The sequence below is a fragment of the Charadrius vociferus genome, unplaced genomic scaffold, assembly GCF_000708025.1.
Source record: "Charadrius vociferus isolate BGI_N301 unplaced genomic scaffold, ASM70802v2 scaffold94, whole genome shotgun sequence".
Taxonomy (NCBI): domain Eukaryota; kingdom Metazoa; phylum Chordata; class Aves; order Charadriiformes; family Charadriidae; genus Charadrius; species Charadrius vociferus.
In genome coordinates this window covers 1025126-1047924 of record NW_009648031.1, presented here as the reverse complement: position 1 = coordinate 1047924, position 22799 = coordinate 1025126, and the positions used below count along the sequence as shown (strand labels likewise).

The 22799-nt window shown below is 36.5% G+C and overlaps 1 protein-coding gene across 1 annotated transcript in view; it reads right to left on the bottom strand.

Moving 5' to 3' along the window:
- DMD (dystrophin) overlaps positions 1 to 22799 on the bottom strand; it is a 927929-nt gene that overhangs the window by 286006 nt on the left and 619124 nt on the right. Inside the window, exon 52 of the mRNA XM_009883534.1 lies at positions 5229 to 5440. Within this exon, the coding sequence (XP_009881836.1) occupies positions 5229 to 5440 (212 nt within the window). The remainder of the gene's footprint in view (positions 1 to 5228; positions 5441 to 22799) is intronic.

The window sequence follows — 22799 nt, the reverse complement described above, 5'->3', positions numbered from 1 at the left end:
AATACATATATTAATGATAATATTTACACACATATAATGAAATCTATTACCTGCCCCCCCAAACAAAACAAAAAAAAATCTACAGTAATTATCTTTTCGTAAATCTTTTATAACAAGTGTCTATTCTACACTTAGGTCTATCCCTCTTTATTATAGCCTACCTTTCTCTTTGTTTAAAATTATGCATGCATACAGCTAACTTTTTCCAGCCAAAGAATCACAGCAGACTGACTGTTCACTGTGTTACATAGAAAAGTTACCATAACATTTTTCCTGTATTGTAAATTAATGGCCTGTAAATTTTACTTTGAAAATAAGTTCTTTTTGCCCAGTCCCATGTGAATATAAATGACCTTATAAAACCTTCCGAACCCGTTTTTATAATAAAACTATTACAAGGCTATTTCCAAAAGTGTTGTTCTCACCATTAACTTCAACATTAATCCATTAACTTCCTGACATTACAACACTAGATCATCACTCGGGAAAGAAATGATGAATATAGAGACCTTTGCCGACAAAAACAATTTGTGTTTTCTACTTTATTGGAAATTGGGACGTAATTTTTCAACAACTTTGAGAACTGCATGCCTTGCTTCAACTTTGCTCCATGCGCACAGACACTGAGAACAAAGTGTTGTGGTGAATGTTTTAACTGTCTGTCCTACGAGAGGCCCATTAACTCCTATCTTACAGGACTATAATGAATATCTTACAATTAAATTCTTGGCATTATTTCTTTTTCTCTTTCCCCTTTTATATTTTTAGGTGTCATCTATCTTTTAGCTACTTAACAACACATTTGATTTTTTTAGAAAAGGTAAACGCTTCATTACTTTCATTTCATTTTGACATTTTTAAAGCATTCTCTATGTTTTGTCTATGTCATCACTGGAATTTGCTGAGCTTATTAAAAGGATTAAAGAATTAAGGCTGTGCATTTATCATGTTACTTAGGCATAAATTTATTTTTAATTTTTAATTAGAAGACACTAGTTGATGTTATTAGGAAGAAAGTCTAGGTAATTAAGGATCCTTGATTAAAAACAAGTAAGAAAATTACAGTTGGGCTTTCTTCTATCCTAGGATTACCCAGTGGAACAATATAAATGATGTATAGAAGTTCAAATATAGCAATATCTATGTACAACTTCATCCAGTTCTGAGGATGTAAATTCCCACAGTGAGCAGGTGTAGATATCAGAAATCTGGAAAATCAGACGGTCTTCCTGTCCTTTTTCTGTATATCTATAGCATATTTTATTTATACACTTAAAGAATTATTTTTTTTAATCAAGGAATTCTATTTCAGTGTCTGCATCATATTCAATAACATTAGATTAACTGTTAATTGTTTTACTAAAATTAAAGCGGTATGCTATCAATCAGCCCTGGAATAATAAAAATCCACAAACTGCTGAGACTGTGCTTCATCCTATATTGGTACAGAGGGACAGGCAAAAGTATACCCAGTTAGTTACCCTCTCTGCAAGAAGACAACAAAATCAAGCAAGATAGCCCCAGTCTTATCCACAAATCCAGGGCATAAAGTTCACCCTCCAGGCTATGCCAGTGGAAAGTTGCCTGGACTCTTGAGTCCCAACAGAGCAGGGGATGTAATCAGGCTGCTATTTAATTTCCTATTTAGATGAAAAAGAAATAGCTGGTAATGAGGGAAAGGAAGGAAACCTCATCTCCACCCTTCTTCCTCTTCACTTTGGCCATCCCAGCTAAATGGGTACAGAGGGAGAAGATGTACCTCACTAGGTCTTACCAAAACAAGGAGCCAAGGAACGAACAAACAATCCTAGAAGGTTTATTTTTTTGTAACATAAGCTCAGTATTGTATTAAGAAGAGACTAGTTTTACACTAGCTGATGTTCAGATGACTTGTGGATGGAAAGGACCTGAAGTGTGACAGTGTACTATTTATACACCTATAACCTTCAGCCTGCTGAGTTAACCATCTGCGGTCATCACTTAGTAAACAATGACAGGGCTTTAATGGGTAAAGTCTCGCTTTGGCCAGAATGCCATATTCTGATACTCTGTACCTAACGCCAGTACTTAGAATTTAGTTCTCAAATATCAAACTAAAATTTGGAGTGAAAAAATGCTTTAAACCTCAGCAAATTAGTTCTGAATTAACTTCTGATTCAAAGTAATAATATTTTTTATTATCAGCTACATGGTGATTGTTTACTTTTAAGTACAAGCCAGATAAAGATTTTTGTTTTATGCTGGCATTGTAAAAAAATAAATAATCAAAAGACTGGTATTGCTGAGCTTACCATTTACTTGTGTGTAAGGATGCACTAACAGAAAAGCATTAACACAAGCACTGATTAAAAGTTCACTTAGAGCAGAGGGGAACTTTCGCATTGACTCGGCTGTCTATAGGCAGACCTATAATGTTTAACAAAGAAATCAGAAGAACACTTGGAGACTACTTTCTCACACCAAGCTGTGTTGAGATACAAAGCTGACAAACTGAATATGCCTGAAGAATTTATTTAGGACTCACACTGACCTCTCTCTTTCACTCAGCACAAATGAAGAGAAATGACAGCTTTATTTTTATCAGTGTAACTCTTTCCCTCAGCACAAATGAAGAGAAATGACAGCTTTATTTTTATCAGTGTAACAGCAAGCAAAAAGACAGCATACTTACTCTACGTATTCTGGGGACAACATCAAAATATACGTTTGGTACAGAAGCCTGGAAAGCACTTATTTTGAGGACTTGATGTATTGCTAGGTTGTTCAGTTTAGATAAGACTATGCAAAAGAAATATAAAGCTGCTAAACTCAAAAAGATTTCCATTTTCCTTAGAATTCATGACCCCTTATCTCAAGCATGAACACAACAGCTGATGCTGTCACATTTGAGAAGCTTTCAGGAGGGATTTGACACAATAGAAATTAATGGCAGACGAGGATAATTCCTCTAGGAAGGCTGGCACAAAAGAAAGAGAAAAAAAAAGAAGAAAAAAACCCCACAAGAACGGCCCTACACACACATTCTCTAAGAGAGAGGGGAATTTCTTCCAGACTTGTGGGAAAAAGACTAGGCAAAACCAAACAAATGAAAGTAAACAACCCTGAAACAGTAGAGCTTCTTGATGTTCATATCATCTCAAGGGCACAACAAATTAAGATGGACTAGCTGTGACAATGACATTACAATTCTAGACTAACATCTGTAACTTGACACAACATGTCATATTGAATCCAGACTGGGATAGGAATGGCTGAAGATACTCATAGGCCTAGTGCTACATCTCTGTTAAAGGAGGAGTGAAAAGAACCCACAGGTATCTTTTCAAAAACTCTGTTTATACATAGACATACATTCCATGAATAAGTATACTAGTATACTTCCTCTATGACTTGGGGATGGAGGAGAAGAAGGGCATATTCTTATTTCTCTCCTTGGAGAATGTTGATCCAAAAACCCCCTAATTTTTTCAAAAAGCATACTGTCTTAGATGAACTTTATCTAAAGCTCATATATTCTTGTAAAAAAGGTGGACATAAAATCCATTTCTAAAACAGTATTTTCAACTGTTTTCCTATTAAGTAATTTGTGTTCAAGACGTAAGACACTCCAACACAATGATGTAAGACTGTGTTGGCGCAGAACTGTTTTTTTGTTAATTGAGTCTTTGCAGAGCTGGGACATTGTTGAAGCTTTTTTTTTTCTTTTTTTTTTTAAATCCAAACACTGGGCAGAAGCCAGAACTCTGTCTCTGCAGAAAGACAGTGACAAATGGGAATCCTGTATGCTGAATGACAGTAGTACACATAATCTATAACTCTTTCCAATACATTAGTGAGTGATTGCCCTTGTTTACCATAACCCACCCTTCCCAAGCAATGACCCTTACAGTATAACCTTAAATGAGAAAACTTAACCACTTCTCAGCCCTAAAGCAATGGGCTGATGAAAGTTTTTACGCCTCTTATAGGTGAGAAAAAAAATAAAAAAGGCAACCAAAACCCCCATCAGATATTGTATCTACTTCAAAATATCAGAAAGACAATGACTAACTGATGAAGATAGCTGAAGACCAATCATGCAGTTACACACATACTTTCTCCAGTGACATAACCAGTTGATGAGGACCTCACCCCGCTATTTTTCACAGCAGTTCACTACCATTCAGCTGTGCAAATGGGACGGTTTTAAGTCCACAAACTTTAACCAAACAGCTGATTTGTAGGTGTTAAAAAAAACTTAAAATCTGGTGGGCAGGAGAAGAGAACATATGAGAAAATATTTGTGCAACTATTCTCCTGAATAACTAATATGTAACATTCCATTAACATGGAGGCAGGACTCACTCACTTTAAAAGGCTGACTAACTAGTTGGTTTCAATCTTGTTTTTCCCCAACCAGAAAATGAGATATTATTATTCTGAAACAGTTGTTCTCAAAATTTATTCATTAAGAGTACTCTAGTGGAAAGCGTCCCTGCCCATGGCAGAGGGATTGGAACTAGATGATCTTTAAGGTCCCTTCCAACTCTAACCTTTCTATGATTCTGTGATAATATCACCTATTGACTACTGAAAATATGACTATTTTCATAACAAGAAATTTAAAACCTGATGCAACGGTTAAGGCATATTTGCATTGCTACTTGAGGTATAGCTCAACTACATAAGCTAAATGATGTTGATATTTTAGCACCCAGAATGTGACAACATGTCTGCTAAAATCACAAGGGCAGCCATTTCAGGATTTTTTTTCAGTTAATAACCCTGTCAAGGTTGAAGCCAGCAAGACTACCTTGTGGCAAATCTAAAATGCTTGATTTTCAAAATATCTCAATATAGATCATTACATTCTTATTTTTCCTTTTCTTAACTACTTCCAGACAACCTTCATTATCAGTGCAGACAGACATACCAATATTACAGGATTTCCCTGTCTGCGGTACCAGTGCCTCAGCTGAGTCTGTTGTACAGAAGAGATGAGAAATACTTGTGATGAAAAGCTACGTATTTTTCCTGCAAGATCAGCCAGCTATTTGTTATGACTGATAAGTTAGGACCAATTTCATTCAAGGATTATATGATACACATTTTGGACTTTATAAGTTATTTTTTTCCTAATTTTTGTGGAAAATAAGGGATAAAGAGTGTGCACTGTCCAATAGTTAGAGAACATTTTCCTTAACAATCTAATTAAGTCAAGCAGAAATATTTTAATTCTCAGTAGTGACCTTAAGCTCAGTGTTTTGCTTTTTCAGGGCATCCACGGTGTAAGAAATTTCTTTCCACGACTCAAGCTTAGCTTTTGCTTGTTCAAGAACTTGTTCAGCTTCTTGTTTAGCTTCTAGCCACTGTGTTGAATCCTTTAACATCTCATGAAGCTGCTGTCTCCGGCTTTGGAGGTGTCCATGCACTTCATCCCACTGGCTCTGTATCTTTTCAACTGGTGAAACACGAAACACAAAGGAAAAACAAAAGCTGAGTCACTTGAAAGCCTTTTATTTTCTTTCCTTTTTTTTTTTTTTAAGGCAGTAAATAATAATACTTAAATCTTTCTAGAACCGATCATATTGGAGAGCTCTTGTACTTTTCAAGCTGCAATTGCAAATAAGTTTAGTATAACAAAGAAGAATAGATAAACTGTTCTGGGTCACACAGTATGACACTATGGTACACAGCATGTGTTTCAATGCATATGCAGAAATGCCAGATTGATGCCTCAAAAAGCATTATGAAACAGTATCACATCTGAGAAAAAACATCAGCAATCATCCTTCATTCTTACCAAACAAACACAAGGTTTATTATTTTCTGAAGAACAAGTCCTTTAGGGACTTCATTAATATTAGTTAAAGATTTATTTCAAGGTATAATTAATGGACATGCTTTCTTATTTCACTAAGGCAAATGTTAACAGACTGTAAAGGATATCTAAAAAGCTTTCTCATATGTTCATGTTAATTATAAAATGATGATTAGCTTTATCCACTATTTGAAAGAAATGTGATTTGTGGGAACTTAATAATCACTAAAATCACTGATAAGTGTTGGATAGCATCCAGCATCAGACTCATCCATAGTAGCATAAAAGCATCAGGAGACCTAGTCATCCAAACAGTCAAAGTTTGACAAAAAAGCTGAAAACCAAACAAAAAAAACGAAACTCCATAAACAATAAAATCTGTGTACTGCATGAAGAAAGAAGCATTTTTAACTATTTTTTTTTAAGTCCCTGAGGTTTCTCAGCAGAAACTATATTCTCAGTATTTTCTTGAAGACTGCATCACTACACTGAAAATTCACCAGGCTTCTAGGGAGGGCAACAGAGATTCCTAGAGCACTCGGAAAGCAACTGAAAGTATCATCGAGTTCCAGCACTGCATCTCTCACTGCAGGGTTGGTCCAGAATGGTGCAGGCTAAAGACTAAAGTGATGAGAAATGCTTCAGTGGGGAAAGACTGCTACCTATCAATGCTCCTCCTTTTTCCAGAAGAAGGGATAAAGATCTTTCCATGGAGCCAGCTGAGGTTTAGAGAAAGAGAAGAAAACCTTTCAGCATCCCCTGCTCAAGCCTAGGAAGAAAACTTGTGAGCAAGCATGCATAGCAGCATCTTCAATTCAAAGGAAGTGCAAAAGGAACTGAAGAAATAGAACGGGAAAACACAAAGCACAATCAGAGCAAAGCAAGGACAGCCTAAAGCCCAAATACTTAAATTTAATCTGAAGAAATCTAACCCCTCATTTTAGAAAGCTGTATACGAAGATCACAGTACAATAACTCATTTCTGTTCCCTATCTGGATGAGGATTTCTGATGTAAGCTTTAGGGTATACTTGAAACAACAAAGAGATTGTGGTCTACAGGAAGGGTGAATAACAGAAGTGTTCTTGAACTGGTCAAGTAAAATCTCTGTGCTGTGGCTACAGCATGTGGCTCAGCGGTTGTGCTGGAGGCCTAGGGGAAAAAGACTGCACAAAAACTTTCCACAGTGGCATGTGGGCAATAGCTGCCACCTATTTCTTGCAAATAACTGATCCAGCTCCTTCCCCCTTAAGACGCTGAGACATTCAGTGTGCTATCTTTTGATTCCTGACAACCTAGAGATTTCGATACGTAGCTGACAAAAGTATAATAGCCTATGTCAGCTGTCCATGAAAAAAAAAAAAAACCAACAAAAATTCCACTTATTTTTGTTTTATTATAAGTTTGTTTATTTGTGTGGGTTTGTTTTGGGTTTTTTGGGGGGGTGTTGTGGTTTGGCCTCAGTCAGCAACTAAGAACCACGCAGCCGCCTGCTCAACTCCCACAGCTGTGAGAAAAATCGATAGAAAAAAGGCAAAACTCGTGGGTTGAAATAGTGCAATTTAACAAAACAGCAAAAGGGAAGATGAAAAAAAACCAAACCAAACAAACCAATAACACCGATAAAAGGATATAAAGATTACAGTAGCGCAGCGAAGTGCGTCCCCACCAACCCCACCGCAGCCCACCCCCAAGTGGCGACTGCTCTCCTCGCCCTGGCTAGCTCCTCTTATAGCCCGGGCATGGGTCACGTGGGATAGAATACCCGCCCCCTGTCGGCTCCTGGGGGAAATTAACCCCATCCCTCCTGGAATCAGGACGGGGAGAGGGTGGAAATTAAACGATGAATGAAAACCCTGTTGCAGAACTGCTTCAAAAGAAAACTGGGTCTACAATTATATTAGTTTTCATAATAGCTGCTTTTAATAAGAAATGCTGATATTTCTTATAAAAAATCAAAATATTTATAGATGGATCTGCTCCACAATGTCCTATGAGTTTTCTACCTAAGTAAGACATATTAGCAGTCCTTCTTTAGGGACTGTGCTTTTCTCAGCAAGACAGTTTTTCATCACATACTGTGGTCCTGGAATTCCGTGATGGCCAATTCTCCCACCCAAGACAGGAATGAGGATGCATAATGAAAGATGTATTCAGGACATCTCAGGAGCCCATTTACACAAGTGACTATGAATACACAACCTCCAAATCTTTGAAACACAATTTCCTCGTGAAAATACTTGGGTTATCTCCCTCTAAAAGGGAAAAGAAAAACTTCTGACCTGGGGACTTAAAAATTGACATATGTAATAGTTTTGCTTTATTACAGATTGAAACTGAAGAGTTCAGGAAGTTACTAGGTAATCTGAACAACAACAACAAAAAAATTAAAACATTGTTTTCTTGAACCAGTGAGTGATAAAACCCATTTAACAAAGTATTTCAGTCGGGGATAAGGGCATCATGACATGTGCATAATTAATCTGGCCTTTCTGAGCTGGAATATATCAGAGAGTGCAGTAATAAACAATACAAAATATGTAGAGATAATTTATTAGAGAGGCCTTTATAATTATGACAACATTATCTAGTTTAAGGCAACATAAAATCCCTTCATTACTGTAAGTTTACATCTTCTAAATGATGTTGCCACTTGAATGTAGACTATTGATTGGTTTTTGAATAACAAAAAACCCCAAGCCTCTATAGCTTTAAACATGAAAATTCATTTCCAAAATGTACTGAAAACCACAGTGTAAATCAGTGTCTCTTAAGGATGTATTTTGCTCCTGTGGATACTCTTTAGTGGGATGTTTCTCACAGAAGGAAAGGTGAATACCAGTTAAAGATTTATATCAAACAAAGACGTTCATAAAATCCAATTTGAGCATATATTGTGTTAGAACTGATCCCAGCAACCCACGAACCCCTAAACTGCACCTAATGAGTTACTGACTGCAGATGAGAAGGGTCAGAGAATTGCCCTTAAATAATGTTGTTGGATAGTAGATGACAATTTTTAAAGTGTTCTGAACATTATGGGGGTTTTGTGCAAGGGCATTGGAACATATAAACAGCTTTCTCTGACTGGATACTAACAGGAATAGTTTATGAAGATATTTAATAGTGTTTTATAAGATAGCAATAAGGAATCTCAGTAGAAAGTTCTTTCAGGGTAACACTCTGCCTATAGCCTTGGAAGGGTTATTTCTGCTGCAATAAACATATGGAATTCAGCAGAGGGAAAATAAATTTCTTCCGAAGTCCAATCACCCTTACCTGGAACCAGGGAGACGACCCTAGAAATAAGAAATAGAGTTCTAAACCAGAAAAACAGAAGAATCAATAGCATGTGAAGCAATCCAGAAAAGGATTTTCTCAAGTTTTGGAGAACTAAAGAAGAAATTTGATCACTACTTCCTACCTTGAATATTAGGTCTTCAATAATTGATATTCAATAAATTAAGAAAATATATAAAACAAAACCAGACAAAAGGCTATTGCAAAGGTTACAAAACATCCTAAAATTTAAGAATATTTAATATGGCTAAAAAAGTAAGTTTTGCCAAGAAAAAGTAATGTAATTGTCCTTACTGCACTCTGGATTATAATAGCATATTACTGAGATCAGACTCTGATCTTTATCTTTTATACATCATTGCACCTACATACTGTGATGACCACATATTGAAAACACATAGATAAACATAAAAATGTGGCTCCATGTGCACTATTAATATCACTGAAGCACAGGATTTTAAAATAAATCGTAACAATGACAAAAGCCTTTTTTCCCCATAATTCAGTAGTTTCTGAAGCATCTCAGTTTACATTGTTCATTACAGCTAAGTCCTGTGCCTTCTCCATTTCAAAGCCTAATCTTTGTTTAGTGTGTCTCTCCCACTTTGCATCCAATTTTCTTTCTCCTTTTTTTTTCCCACTATATTTGGCGACTGCACGATATCTTTATTATAAGAATCAGTATTTGAAATTATCTCAAGAGGACTGTTAATTATTCAATATAAAATTTATTTACCAAACAATCTGTAAAGGGGCAATCTGGAAAAAAAAAAAACACCCAACATTTTCTTTATAGATTTAAGGAAAAGAAATAAATTAAAATCATTTTATCAATCCATGTGGCCATTAACCAATTGTATTTGAATATAAAGCCACAAGAATATTTGACAATTAACAAATCTAAAATCTTTGTCAGAAAGACAAAATACATAAACCAGGATATTTCATGAAGTGAAAGCCAAACCCCATTCATTTCCTAATCACAGTGCTCTGGGTAGAAGTCTTCATTATACTTCACTTACACAAGTATTGTGCTTGCTTACTGGAAAGTGCCCCAGCATGGCTCCAACTGCCCCCAGTTCAACACTGAACTCTCTTAAATGAATAATTTAGGGGCATGGTGAGATTCTAACAGTATGTAATTTCAAGGGTGCTATTGAATTTCTTTTTTTCATCACTACTATTCACTAGTTGTTCAATAGTGATTATATCACTAAGATGGACAAAAGAAAGTCTGCTGAACTGACCGCAGATTTAGTAAGTTATTAGAAGCAGTAAGAAAGCAGAAAACTGCATTTAAAGCAATCAAACACAAGATAACTATTTTTCAATCTGGTTATCATTGATTTAGTACATTGAGAAAAGAATAATCTCAGTGAGGGAGGCTGCTGGCTTAAGATTCAGTTTTCTTTATTAACAAATTTTTTTACAGTTCTTTCATACTCAAGGTATAATAGAGAAACCAAAAACAAACAAACAAACAAATCTCTTTGTTAAAAGTTCATATCATTTGTAAGAAAAATATAACTCTCTTCACTGCGAGAGTTTACTCTCTGCTGTTTATAATATAACAGTAGTGGAAACAATAGAAAAGGAGTCTGAGAAGAAGCTGTCAGTTACAGGAGAAATAATGTTCATGTTGCTGTAAGTTACATTTAGCCTATGCAAAGATGAAAAAAAGCAATTATTTCATGCCAGTTTGGTGAGTCCGTTGAATCCAGTACATGCTCCAAAAAAAGGGAACAAGTAAATGAATAGCAACAGAATTTGCAAGGTAGAAAAACCTTCACTTATCTTGTCCAACAAATTACCTAAACTGCACTCATTTTGTTCTGCAGGAGAGTGCTTTTCAAAAGCATTATTGTCAATATATTGAAATTTTCCTATAAAAGTAATCTTTTACTGTAGGTTCATAGATTTGAAGACTCAAGGGACTAATGCAATCTGACCTGCTAGAGAATATAACTGAAGAACAGCAGAATTATGAACAGTTATAATTCATGTTACTAAAAGAAACTACTGATGCACTGATATTCCTTAGCTGAAAAACAAAAATAGTTTTATATGCATCTTTGCGTGTTTCAATTTACTTATAATTTGCAACAATGAAAAGATACACTGAGCTTGAAATCTAGCCAATTCTGAAAAATGACATACGAATAGTTTCATATTTTTGTCACAACCTCTCGAATCTTAAGGGCTTTTACTCCCCTCTGCTTTGTAGCAATATGAAATACCCAATGTACTGAAAGAAAAAAAGAGTAACTGAGATCTTCATTCTTATGGTACTGAGTAGCCCTTAAACGCTACTGCAGTGCAGAATGGCTTTCACTGGTAAATAGAATGAAAGCAAAAGGAAGAAAAAAAATTTATGTCTTCTGCCAATATTAACAACTTCAGTTGTCAATGTTAGGTACAACAGGTTAGAAATCCATGGGTCAGGTCGCTGTACTGAATTCACAAAATCTTGCTACAGAATGGATGCAGCCCTGGTCTAAATGTGGTTTTCACAGTCAGGACTGCAAGCACCCCACTTTATGCGACAATGTATGTACCAGCCAGCACGACAAGTAGAAGACAGCAAGACACGGTAGTATGCAGAGCTAAACTGAGTACCTAGAGACTGTAATGTTAGAAAATGCTGAAAACATAAAAACTGTAGATTTTTGCGAGGGACAGCTTAAAAACAGCCCAAGCACAACGTTGTCATTGGTTGCTGAGGAAGCGTACTAGCTCAGCTTCAAAGTTGTCAATATGAGACTTTTTTCAATCATGTGCTATCCTGAAAACTACAGCTACATCTCCCTAGAGTTTAAGTCCTTTACAAAGTTGTTCTCAAAGATATGTACACATTTTAAGCTTCATCTTTGTACCTAGAATAGTCTGTCAAGTTGGATTCATTTCTGCTGGAGCTGCAGCCCCATAGTATTTTTTATTTTGAATGTTCTGGATAGCTAATTGTTATGTATTTCATCTTACTTCATATGCTTTTAAATAATCTACACAATTATCCATATAAAATTTAGTTTAGTTAAATTTTTGTGGCTGTATAGAACACTAGTTTTTCCAACCCTCAACATTTTAACTGTGTCTTACTAAAAAGTGAGCAGGTTTTCTGAGAGGTATGATGGAGGAACTCGAAAATATGGATTTAAATAGAAACATACTAGTTTACTACACCTTTTTTACACTTTTCTCTTTCTTCCAGTAAGCAGTATAATTTCCCATATAATAGAGATAAACAAACCAAGAGGAAAAAGGTGGTTTTTGTAGGGCTACAAGACCATTCTGTAGACACAACAACCACGCACTGCATGCAAGTCTTTCTGATGCTTTCCAATTTTGGCTATTTTCTGCAAACCACGTGAGCGGAATCACAGTTAAAACATCATTTAAGCTTTGTCTTATCTTGTGGTTACCTTCTTTTTGTTATTGTATTGTTCTAAGCAAATAACCCTAAACTAACTTTTCTAGGAAAAGGATTCAGTTAAAGTTGTCCATCTGCCAATTACTTCTTGCTGAAAGTGCTCTACCTTCTCTTCTGCTGCCTATCAGAACAGGAGGTGTCTGGCCTGACTTTCATTCTTGAAGAAGAAATCACTTTAATAAAGTCTATCATATGACATCCCTTGACAAAAGGATGCTGGCTCTGTTCTTATAAACAACTGTGAATCTGTGAGAGACGAGGGAGATCATTTGGATAGTAGTTGCAGAATCAAACGAGGACAAGTTTAAGACATTTCTTTTTTAAACACTGAAGTACTTAAGGAGTTAGAGGAACAGTTATAACATCTACTAAGTCGCTGCCTGTAGGCTATCATTATAGAGTGGGGCTGGATAGGACAGAGTACACAGCAGAGAACAGTTGGAGCCAGCCTACTCAGATAGTAATTTATGCTTCATCTGTCCTTCTTTATCTTTTCTTGTAAAGCAGTATTTCTCTTAATCTTTTTCAGAGGCTTATAATAGTCATACTCACATACAATGACCTTAGAAGGTTATGGCAATACTTTAACTAAATATGTAAAAACACTAATAATGTGTCATCTAAGACATTTTATGGATCCCTTAGATGGTCAGTAATGTGATGAGACAATGTAGCCAATAAACCCAAAAATTAATGGTGGGGTGGCAATATAGAATATCTATCTTAATATGAAGTCTGTCATTTATGCCAGTAAAATGTCAGCTGTGGCTTTTCTGCACCATTAGTCTATTACAGTATTTATAGAAAGATTATTCCTTACAATATATGTATCATGAAGTATAACGACAGATTTTTAAAAAAAACCCTATGGCTTACAAAATTTACGCAAAACAGAAAGCATGTACACAAAGTAAGCTGCATATAAACAAGTGAATGAGCAACACCTGGGAATATGGAAGAAACTATAATCCCCTATACTATTGTTCAGTGTTCTAGTTTCTAGGAAGAGATATAAAGTATTAAAAGGGAAACCAAGAAAAAGCAGCACTCGGAGCCTTCAGTTGTCTTTCTGAGGTGACGAAAAGCAATGAAAACGTACCCGAAACACCCATAAAAGCATGAAAACCGTGGGAGGCAGAATGTTGCCTACCTTGGCTACTCAGAGGCCAAGAAAGATAAGCAATAAGGGAGATTCAAAAAGATTTAATTTTTTTTTTTTTAAATCATAAACACTCATCATCTCACTTTGTAGTTTGAAAATTTTGGGGGGTAATTAATTTTCCAACTATTGCAACTCTATGATTTAATTTTGTTTTGTTTCACTAGGGTAAGCCTATTTTTCTTTTATCTAAAAATCACTTCCATATGATCAAACTAATGAAGGTCAGCCTGTTCCTTTGGAAGTGTCAGATCAAACAGAATGAACTGAAAACTGTCAAGTGGTTTCCGCTAAGCATCAAGTGAATAATTCTTCAGCACTGTGAAGCACGCTTTATACTTTGCTATACAGAGTGGGAGTTAAGAGACCAGACTAAGCTGGTAGCACATCTAAAGAAATCAGTTTCTTATAACAAGCAAAAAAGCAACTTCCGTGACTGAGGACTGAGAAGGGCATGCAAGAGCTTATTATTTGGAAAACAGGCCCTTCAGAAAGCATTCACTAGTTTGTCAAGTTTTTATAAAAGTATTTATGTATATAACATCATGTCTCAAATGAAGTTTTCATGATGATTTTTTCACTAAATGAAAAAGGAAACAGATCATGGCATGCATGATGAAGAAGAACATTTGTTTTGCATTTCAAAATGTTATACAATCTGTAAAATTTTTATGTGAGAAATACACACTTACCCTAAAGAGAAGCACAATTCTTCAGGATTTAGTATAAAATAGGTAACAAACCTAAATGTAGTTTTGCTAGAAACCTACAGCGACAAATAAAAATATGTATATGCATATATACGCAAGTATTGACTTGGGAGATGGATAGACAGATTAGGGAATGAACTTCTGATACCTCTCTATTGCCATCAGAGCCTTAAGAAGTAGAGCAGGACATTTATGGAGAAACGGACTGCCAAAGTAAGCCCCACTGCTCAGGCAGAATGCAGAGTCAGCGGTGATTCTTCTGTGACTGCAGCAGCATGATGCATATGGACGAGCAACCAAAAGGTAATTAACTTATTTTTTTTCTGCAGAGACTCACATATTTGGGATATAAAAAAACCCAGTTTTTAATAACATCGTACTAACACAAAAAACAGAGGGGTCCCTTGCTGGAATGATATAATCATCTTTCAAAATATTTGTTTTATTCAATTTCCTTTGTTGTATGTAGAAAAAAAACCCTACTGCATTATTGAATTTAGCTACTTTCTTAAATATTCATCATATAGTTATGAAGACTTACATTAGATTTAGAAATGATATTTAGGCTGATGGAAGACACCCAAACAGAAGCCAGCGGATTATGAATAATCTGATTAAGTAGATGAGTGAATATGTAAGTAATCCAATCATTTCAGTTTTAAATCTACAGAAAAGTTTTCAAAGAACTTAATAGGAAAAAATAATTAATTTTGATCTTTTTTAAGGAATGTAATTATTAATTAGAAGTGACTAGGTATTTTAGTATCTATCTTTGCCCAAACGTCCATTAATATTTTTTTCTAGGATTTTGGTTACTTAAACTATTAGAGGGAAAATAATTTGTAATTTTAAATCTATTTTTTGTTCATGGATGATAGCATTTGTAATAATCAACCTACCTACAAAATATTTAAGAAAACCTTTCCTCAGAAGACAAATGTCTTGTCTGTGCCTGTATTTAAAAATGGGAGATTAAGTTACTAAAATTATATTCCACTTTCTCTGAACATAACCAAGAATGTTATTAGCATTATTAAAGTACATCAGCTTTCATATACTAATGCTTTCATAGACTTCCATACTTACTGATGCAAAAACATAATGGTAGGTCTGGCAGTTTAAGTCCTGAAATGTGTGAAATTCATTACCTACCTAATGAAGCATACAGGAATTTCAGAATTCTTAGTACCACATAACTTGTGTTGCCATCATACATTCATATTTACTCCATATATTTTTAATGTCATTGGTCTACTAACTCCTAATGAGTTTAGGCTGACTTGCTTTTCAAATATATATGCATCTGTTAATCTGTACACTGATTTGCTTTGATTTTGATTTGAGAGATCCAGCTCTAACTATATGGCTAAGACTGTGAGAGATCTTAGATGTACCAAAATACCTAGAAAATTAAAATGGACTTAGGAATTCTGCATATATCTGAATATCAGGCTCCAAGTTACTGAAGCAGAGTTTTGCATACTGTTTATATTTCTATTTTCTTCTTCAAGAAGCAAAATAATTTCCTCAGGAGAACCTCCACTCCCCGCAAAAGCCATAAATCCAAATTTCAAAGACTGCAACTGGCTTTGATTCATTTTACAATGGATAAACAGCAAATCTCTTCCTTCTGTTATTTGACATTAAATATTATATAAGCTGTCAGAATAACATAATCTAAAAGCTAAGCTTTTGTTTTCTATACCTCTCAAGGTCCAAATCCTTACCACTGGAGTACTTACTAATTAAGCTGCATCAGCAAGGGTAAACTGGCACATGTTGTACAATGGTCAGTAAGCAACGCAGTGGCTCCCATTTGTTGGTCCTGAATCTGAGACCCTCTGCTGGGCTACAATTGCTCTCGACGGTATTCCACGACTGGGAATTATGATCACAGACTATCCTGAATCTTTTGCTGTGCCTTTTCTGACAATGCCAATTCTGCACAATGACTCGACTGCTGTACCTCCACGGCACATGCCTCTCACCAGAGGTCAGCTGGGAGATGACTCTAGAGCTCTGTTCACTCATGTACACAACCGTCACAGATAGCAGGGTGCTGGCAACAATACTAAGCTTAGCTCAGTGGATGAACCAAAAACCACCATGCATGCATCAGAAAAAAAAAAAAAGAAAAAAAAAAAAAGAGGGGGCCAAATCAAAACATCATAGCTTTGACTTTTATTTTTACCTTTGAAAGCAAAGAAAACTTCTAAATGAGCAAGAATTTATTTCAATGCAAAGAAGTAAAAGTGTTTCTTTTTAAAATATTTCTATATTCAACTTTAAGCATAAATTTTGGGCATTTTATACCTGAACTGAGTTAACTTAATAAATTTGTAATTTCACAACAGAAATAGAAAGCTCTATAAATTTGTTTTATTTACAAATTACCAATTTCATAATCACAAAATCATAGAATGGTTTGGGTTGGAAGAGACCTTTAAAGATCACCTAGTTCCAACCCCCCTGCCATGGGCACGGACACCTCCCACTAGACCAGGTTGCTCAAAGCTCCATCCAACCTGGCCTTGAACACTTCCAGGGATGGGGCATCCACAACTTCTCTGGGCAAACTGTTCCAGTGTCTCACCACCCTCACAGTAAAAAATTTCTTGCTAATATCTAATCTAAAGCCACCCTCTTGCATTTTAAAACCATTGCCCTTTGTCCAGTCACTACAGGCCTTGGCAAAAAGTCTTCCTCCATCTTTCTTGTAAGCTCCTTTTTTATATTGAAAAGCTGCAAGAAGGTGTCCTTGGAGCCTTCTCTTCTCCAGGCTGAACAACCCCAAATTTCTCATTCTGTTTTCACAGGAGAGGTGCTCCAGCCCTCACAGCCCTCCTCTGGTCCCACTCTAGCAGGTCCATGTCTTTCTTGTACTGTTTCTTGGTTTTGTCCAAGACAAAAACAAACTTATTTTTTTAGATCTACAATTAAAGTCTTTTAGAAAAATTATATTAATACTGAACTAAGTATTTCCAAAAGTGAGTCAGTTCCTCGGGGCTCTTGCTTCTACTTCAGACTGACATTTCCATGTCTTACACCCCATTCTGTTTTCCTTCTCACAATTGCACTTATTTTCTACATACTCCAGACAATGCTATCAGTCTGATACTGGTTAATCCATACTTTTTTATGCAGAGAAAGACAATCTTAGCTACCCAACACGTGAAATCCTTAACGGCCTGAAACACAATACTCCAGGACTTAAAAACAAGCTGAAAAATGACCCAGAGATTCTCTTGTGATCAGGTTGTTACGAATTCTTTTTTTCTTCTTCTTTTAATGAGCACTCTCCACTTATGTGGCCAAGTAGTATTGGGACTTTGTTGAAATAAAAAGCAAAGAAATAGTTAAATTTCATACTTAAAAAGACCTTATACACATCAAGGTAAATATCCAACAGAGTCAACTAAGGAAGTAACATACACTGCAGAACAAATATTTCTTCTGAAATTTCCAAAACATTCAAACATTTTGAGTATTTTCTGTGCGGCTATACGGCTCCACATTTATTTTTTCAACTTTAGACAAACCAACACACTTCAAAGTCATTATTCCAATATGGTTGAAAGTCAGCAAATTTTGAACCTAACACACTACATTTCTTTAGACTGGACATTAGGAAGCATTTCTTCACTGGGAGGGTGTTCAAACACCATAACAGGCTTCCCAGAGACGTGGTCTGTGCCCCACGTCTGTCAGTATTTAAGAGGCATTTGGACAGTGCTCTTAATAACATGCTTTAACTTTTGGTCAGCCCTGAAGTGGTCAGGCAGTTGGTCTAAATGATCATTGTAGGTCCCTTCCAACTGAAATACTCCTATTCTCTTCACTTCTGTATCTTACTACGAAGCTCAATATCCTGCTTGCAGGAAAACAGATAAAATAGAGCAAAGAAAAGGTATCCAAAGAACAGGTAAAACCATTACTGTTGCCATCCTAATATAATGCTGCAGTGAAATGTCGAAAACTCAAAAATTCAGAGAATATAATACTGGAAATGTAATGAATATTCTGCAAAATTATTCTCTCTCTTCATCTGGAACACTGCACTCATTTCTACACTTAAGAAGATAAAGCAGACATAAACACAGTCTGACACTTCCAGGAAAAACTTCCATGGCATAGGCGTTTTCTCTACTGTACGCAGGTTCCCATCCAATTAAAATATAATGAAATAAAATCTTTTCTGAATATTCTGTTTCAGGTTCTAAGTTCCACCAAGCCCAAATGCCACCACTTTCTCACCATATATCAGACTGTTCAACATCTACTCTCCTTTGCAGTTACTCAGCTAGGGATTGTCCAGACTACTGTCTGATGGGTCAGTTTCTCACCTATCATGTAATAGGCCTGCTGACAGGAAAGATGAAAAATGAGCAGCTAATCTCCAGAATTTTTATGCTATTTCCCCTTCCCTCCCTTTTTAGCATGATAAAGCCTGATATAATCCTGTGAGCATTGCTATCCACTAAACACAGATTGAAAAGCCTCAGTCACAATTTTCATATGCTTATGGTCCTGAAATGAGCAATAAAATTAAATTCGTTGAATTATCTACAGTACTCCATAAGTCACCATAATGATGCTTTGGTCTAGATAACAAAATGAAACCACCAGCTGGTGCAACCACCCACCAAAGTCTTAGGACCTCTTACACAGCCTAAGCCAGTATTTACTCAGGTTGGACTTGAAAAGGAGCTTTGGGGATGTGCAAAACAATCTTTTGTTATTGGTTTATTCCCAACTCAAGCAAAACTAAAACCATGATAAATTTATATTGAGGATAGCCAAAGTAAAATCCGTAGGCCAAATGTACTCCAGGGTGCTTAACTAGATTGTCTGAGAACAACTGCAAGTTCCAATATATGTTCTTTGTGGATTGCATTCATTTTAGAAAAAGAGATGGGACACAATGTACACCAAAATCTGCATTTGCCTGATATCACTGATTATGTGGCATCTAAATTTAGCTTGTAATCTCTGCAGAGCAGGACCTTTGTTTCCTGTTTGCTCTGTAATTACTACAGAAAATAATGGTCTGGCATAAATGAATATATACTGTTCTAACACAGTTTTTAAAATAACTGTTGCCCATCAAACTGTGGAGGAAATGTCAGTCAAAGATTAATTGGATCACATTTTGAAAACTCCATTTCTGAACAATTCCTTTTTTGTTATTTCCATTTATTTTCATTTTCACTAATTTGTTGCAACACAGCTACCATGGCTCTTCTGTTTGTATCATCATGGATAACAATAAAATAAAATGGATATTTTTACTGTTTACATGTCTGCTTCTAGTCAAATTTACAACATAGTGTGCAAGCTACTATTTCTGAGACAGTACTACCTTGAAACACTGGCCAAAACAACAAAGTCTAAAGTTTGTCATATTCAAACAAAACAGGTCAAAAAAACTAGTCTTTTGAACACATATGTCAGGGAGAACACAAAGGCTGGGAGATAAGACATATTACCCCATCTTGTCTAGGTAAAGAACTGAACATATGAAATTAAAAGACTTTTCTGGAATTACAAAGAAAGTCTGTAGCAGATCTGGAAATTAAATCAAGGTCGTCCTCACATCTGGCGATACAAGAAGTTTGCTCTTACTGTATTTTCATTGATCCCTAAAGGCAAAAAAATAATAAAATACATGCTATCACACAACTGATCTTAAGCACAAGGAGTAAGTCAGTGCTTAGTGTTTGCCAGGGGTCTTCCACTAGGAAGCAATAGCAGAAGGAATAGCAAGTATTCCTCAGATGCAATCATATATTTGCAAGGAAGGAATAAAAAAAAAAAAAAAGTGCTTGCTTTGTCGTAGTAGTCTGCCTTACCAGTAGGCTGCTTCAGTCTTTGCAAGCATTCTCTCTCTACTTTCCATCATGCATATAAGGGTTTCTCTTGATATCCTGGATTTTTTTGTTACCCTTATCTTGCCTTTTCTTTCATCGATTAAAATTACAAATGCAACTGAAGTAATCCCTAGTCCAAGTCTTTATATTAGCATTTGGGTGCCAGGTCCTGTTCCAGCTAAATGAAAACATGATTACTCATTCCCACAATTTGTCTCCAAGGATGACGCATTTCCATCACTTTCAAAGCAATCTGTGACTTCTCACTGACAAAAGTCACCCTGCGCAGGTAGCTATCAGATCACAGCACCTTCACTGCCGATGGCAGCGTGCCTCTCAGTCCTCTCCGAGATGCTTCTTGCGTGCAGTGCTGGAAGCATGGGCAGCACTTCTGAGCAGAAAGCATCCAGGCGGAGACACAGACCTGCACTGTTTCTGCTGCTGCAAACAGCTGTGGATTTATTAAACTTAAGAATTCAGAGATATCTCAAATGGTATCTGAGAAGCTGATAAGATCAAGTCTAAGAGAAGAAGTTTAACATCTAAAACCAAAGACTATTATTTGGCTATTTTTTTTTCCCAGATCTCACACATTACAACTAGAAAAGTAATGGGCCACTTCCTGTACCAAAGCCATGAAAACACCAACAGGGCTTCTCAATAGGCCTGTGCAACCATCTGTAAATCCCATACAGTTTTCCTGCATTATGTACACAACAGACAGAGCCCTGGTCTGAGCTATGACAGCAATTTTCACAAGTCCAGTCTGAGAAAGAGGAGGCATAGCCAGAATGAAAGACAAGTGCCACGCCATGGCGCAAACAGAACAACTAAGGAAGCAGCAGAATGAGTTAAAGGAAGCACAGAAATGAGTTAAACCGACTACATAAACCGGCATTATCCACATGGGGGGCAGAGGGCCGTGGAGAGGAAATGGAGGACATATAGGAAGGCAGATGAAAATACACCTCTAGGAGTCCTCGTGAGCTCGAGGAAACCACCCATGTGATCTGCTTGTGCCACACACCGCCCGGGAGCCACGGCGGCTGCCCAACCCTCTGGGGCAGCTTGGGCAGCACCAGCAGTGCACCGCCAGCCAGCCGGGGCCCTGTGGGGTGCGGGGGCAGGAGGAGGCCGTGAGCTGCATTGGCTCCAGCCAGCTCTGAGACCTGTGGGGGCTGTCGGTGCCTTGCCAGAGCTCCCACCAAAAAGATGAGCCAGCAGAGTCTCTGCCTAGATGTGTTGGAGATGGGCGGCAGCAGGCAGGGGCAGGAGGCACAGCAGGAGGCAACACCAAAGGAGGGAGGTAAGGAGAAGCCCCGAGGGGCGCGTTTGGAGAAACCAAATGGAGGAGACACACAGAAGGGAAGTGTTGGTAATGCGGCTGGAGGTGGAGGCTTGGAAGGAGGCACTCACGGACATGTCCTGCCACTCCCTCAGCCAAGGGCCTCCACAGCTTTTAGTCTCAGAGGTAGCTCAGGTGTCTTCTCATAATGTTCTCACGTTCCATCTTAAAATGGTTTTCACAGTTGCAAATATAAAAGGTTAGGTTTTCAGTGGTTTTATAGATTATTAAAATCACCCATAAAATATATAGAAGTACAAACATGAAAATGCGACAAGTATGTGTAACTGTGAAAAATCGATCAAATAGTTTTGGTACAGATGGCAGCAGATGTGCAACAGCACAGTTCCTGGCAACTTCTGTGTTTCTGGGGGTTTTCTACCAGATAAAACATCTATGAAAATATCATGATTCCCAAAAGTGGTAACCACTCATTAAATTCTGTCACCTTGCCCAAATCTAAAAGCAAATGCAAAATCCAAATTACTTTCTAATCAACTGCTGACATCTGTTCTGACAAAAGAGACAGACAGAGATGTGATATCATCAAGTCCAGTAATAAAGAACGTCAGCATTGCAATGTCAACATTCACAAACAGGACTCCTGCAAAAAGTAAATCCCAGTAAACAATAAAAAGATGGCTAAAATCCAGGCAATTTAATGTTAAAAAAACAAGTAAGTTTTTGAAGTTTGCATAAACTGACTGAACTTCAACATTTAAAATTTCAATTAAAATAAAATTATTAAAGTTATTAAATAAAAATATTAAAACTGTATAAAGACAGTGAAAACCAGGAAGATAATGAGGCTTTTGAAAACCAGGAAGATAATGAGGCTTTTTTGGGGTAAATTGGATGCTTTTGTTAAAAATGGAGCTTTATAACTCCCTTAAAGAAAAAAGAGAATGTGTCCAAACCATATGATGCAATAATTTTCAGACTTTCAGATTTCAAACATATGAAGTAGTCCTAGCATTTATCAAGAAATAGAAATCTCCAATCTAAAAAGAAATTAAATAATTTTCTATGATCTTGAGCAACTACACACTCACAGATTTTGTTAGACAGTAACTTTATTGATTGCCCAAATGGACCCTATGTAAATGATGGAATTTCATCAGTAGATAAGAAATTTAAATTGCTTATAAAAAGTGTCTTTAACTTTGAAAAATAATTCTTAAAGTGTAGAATG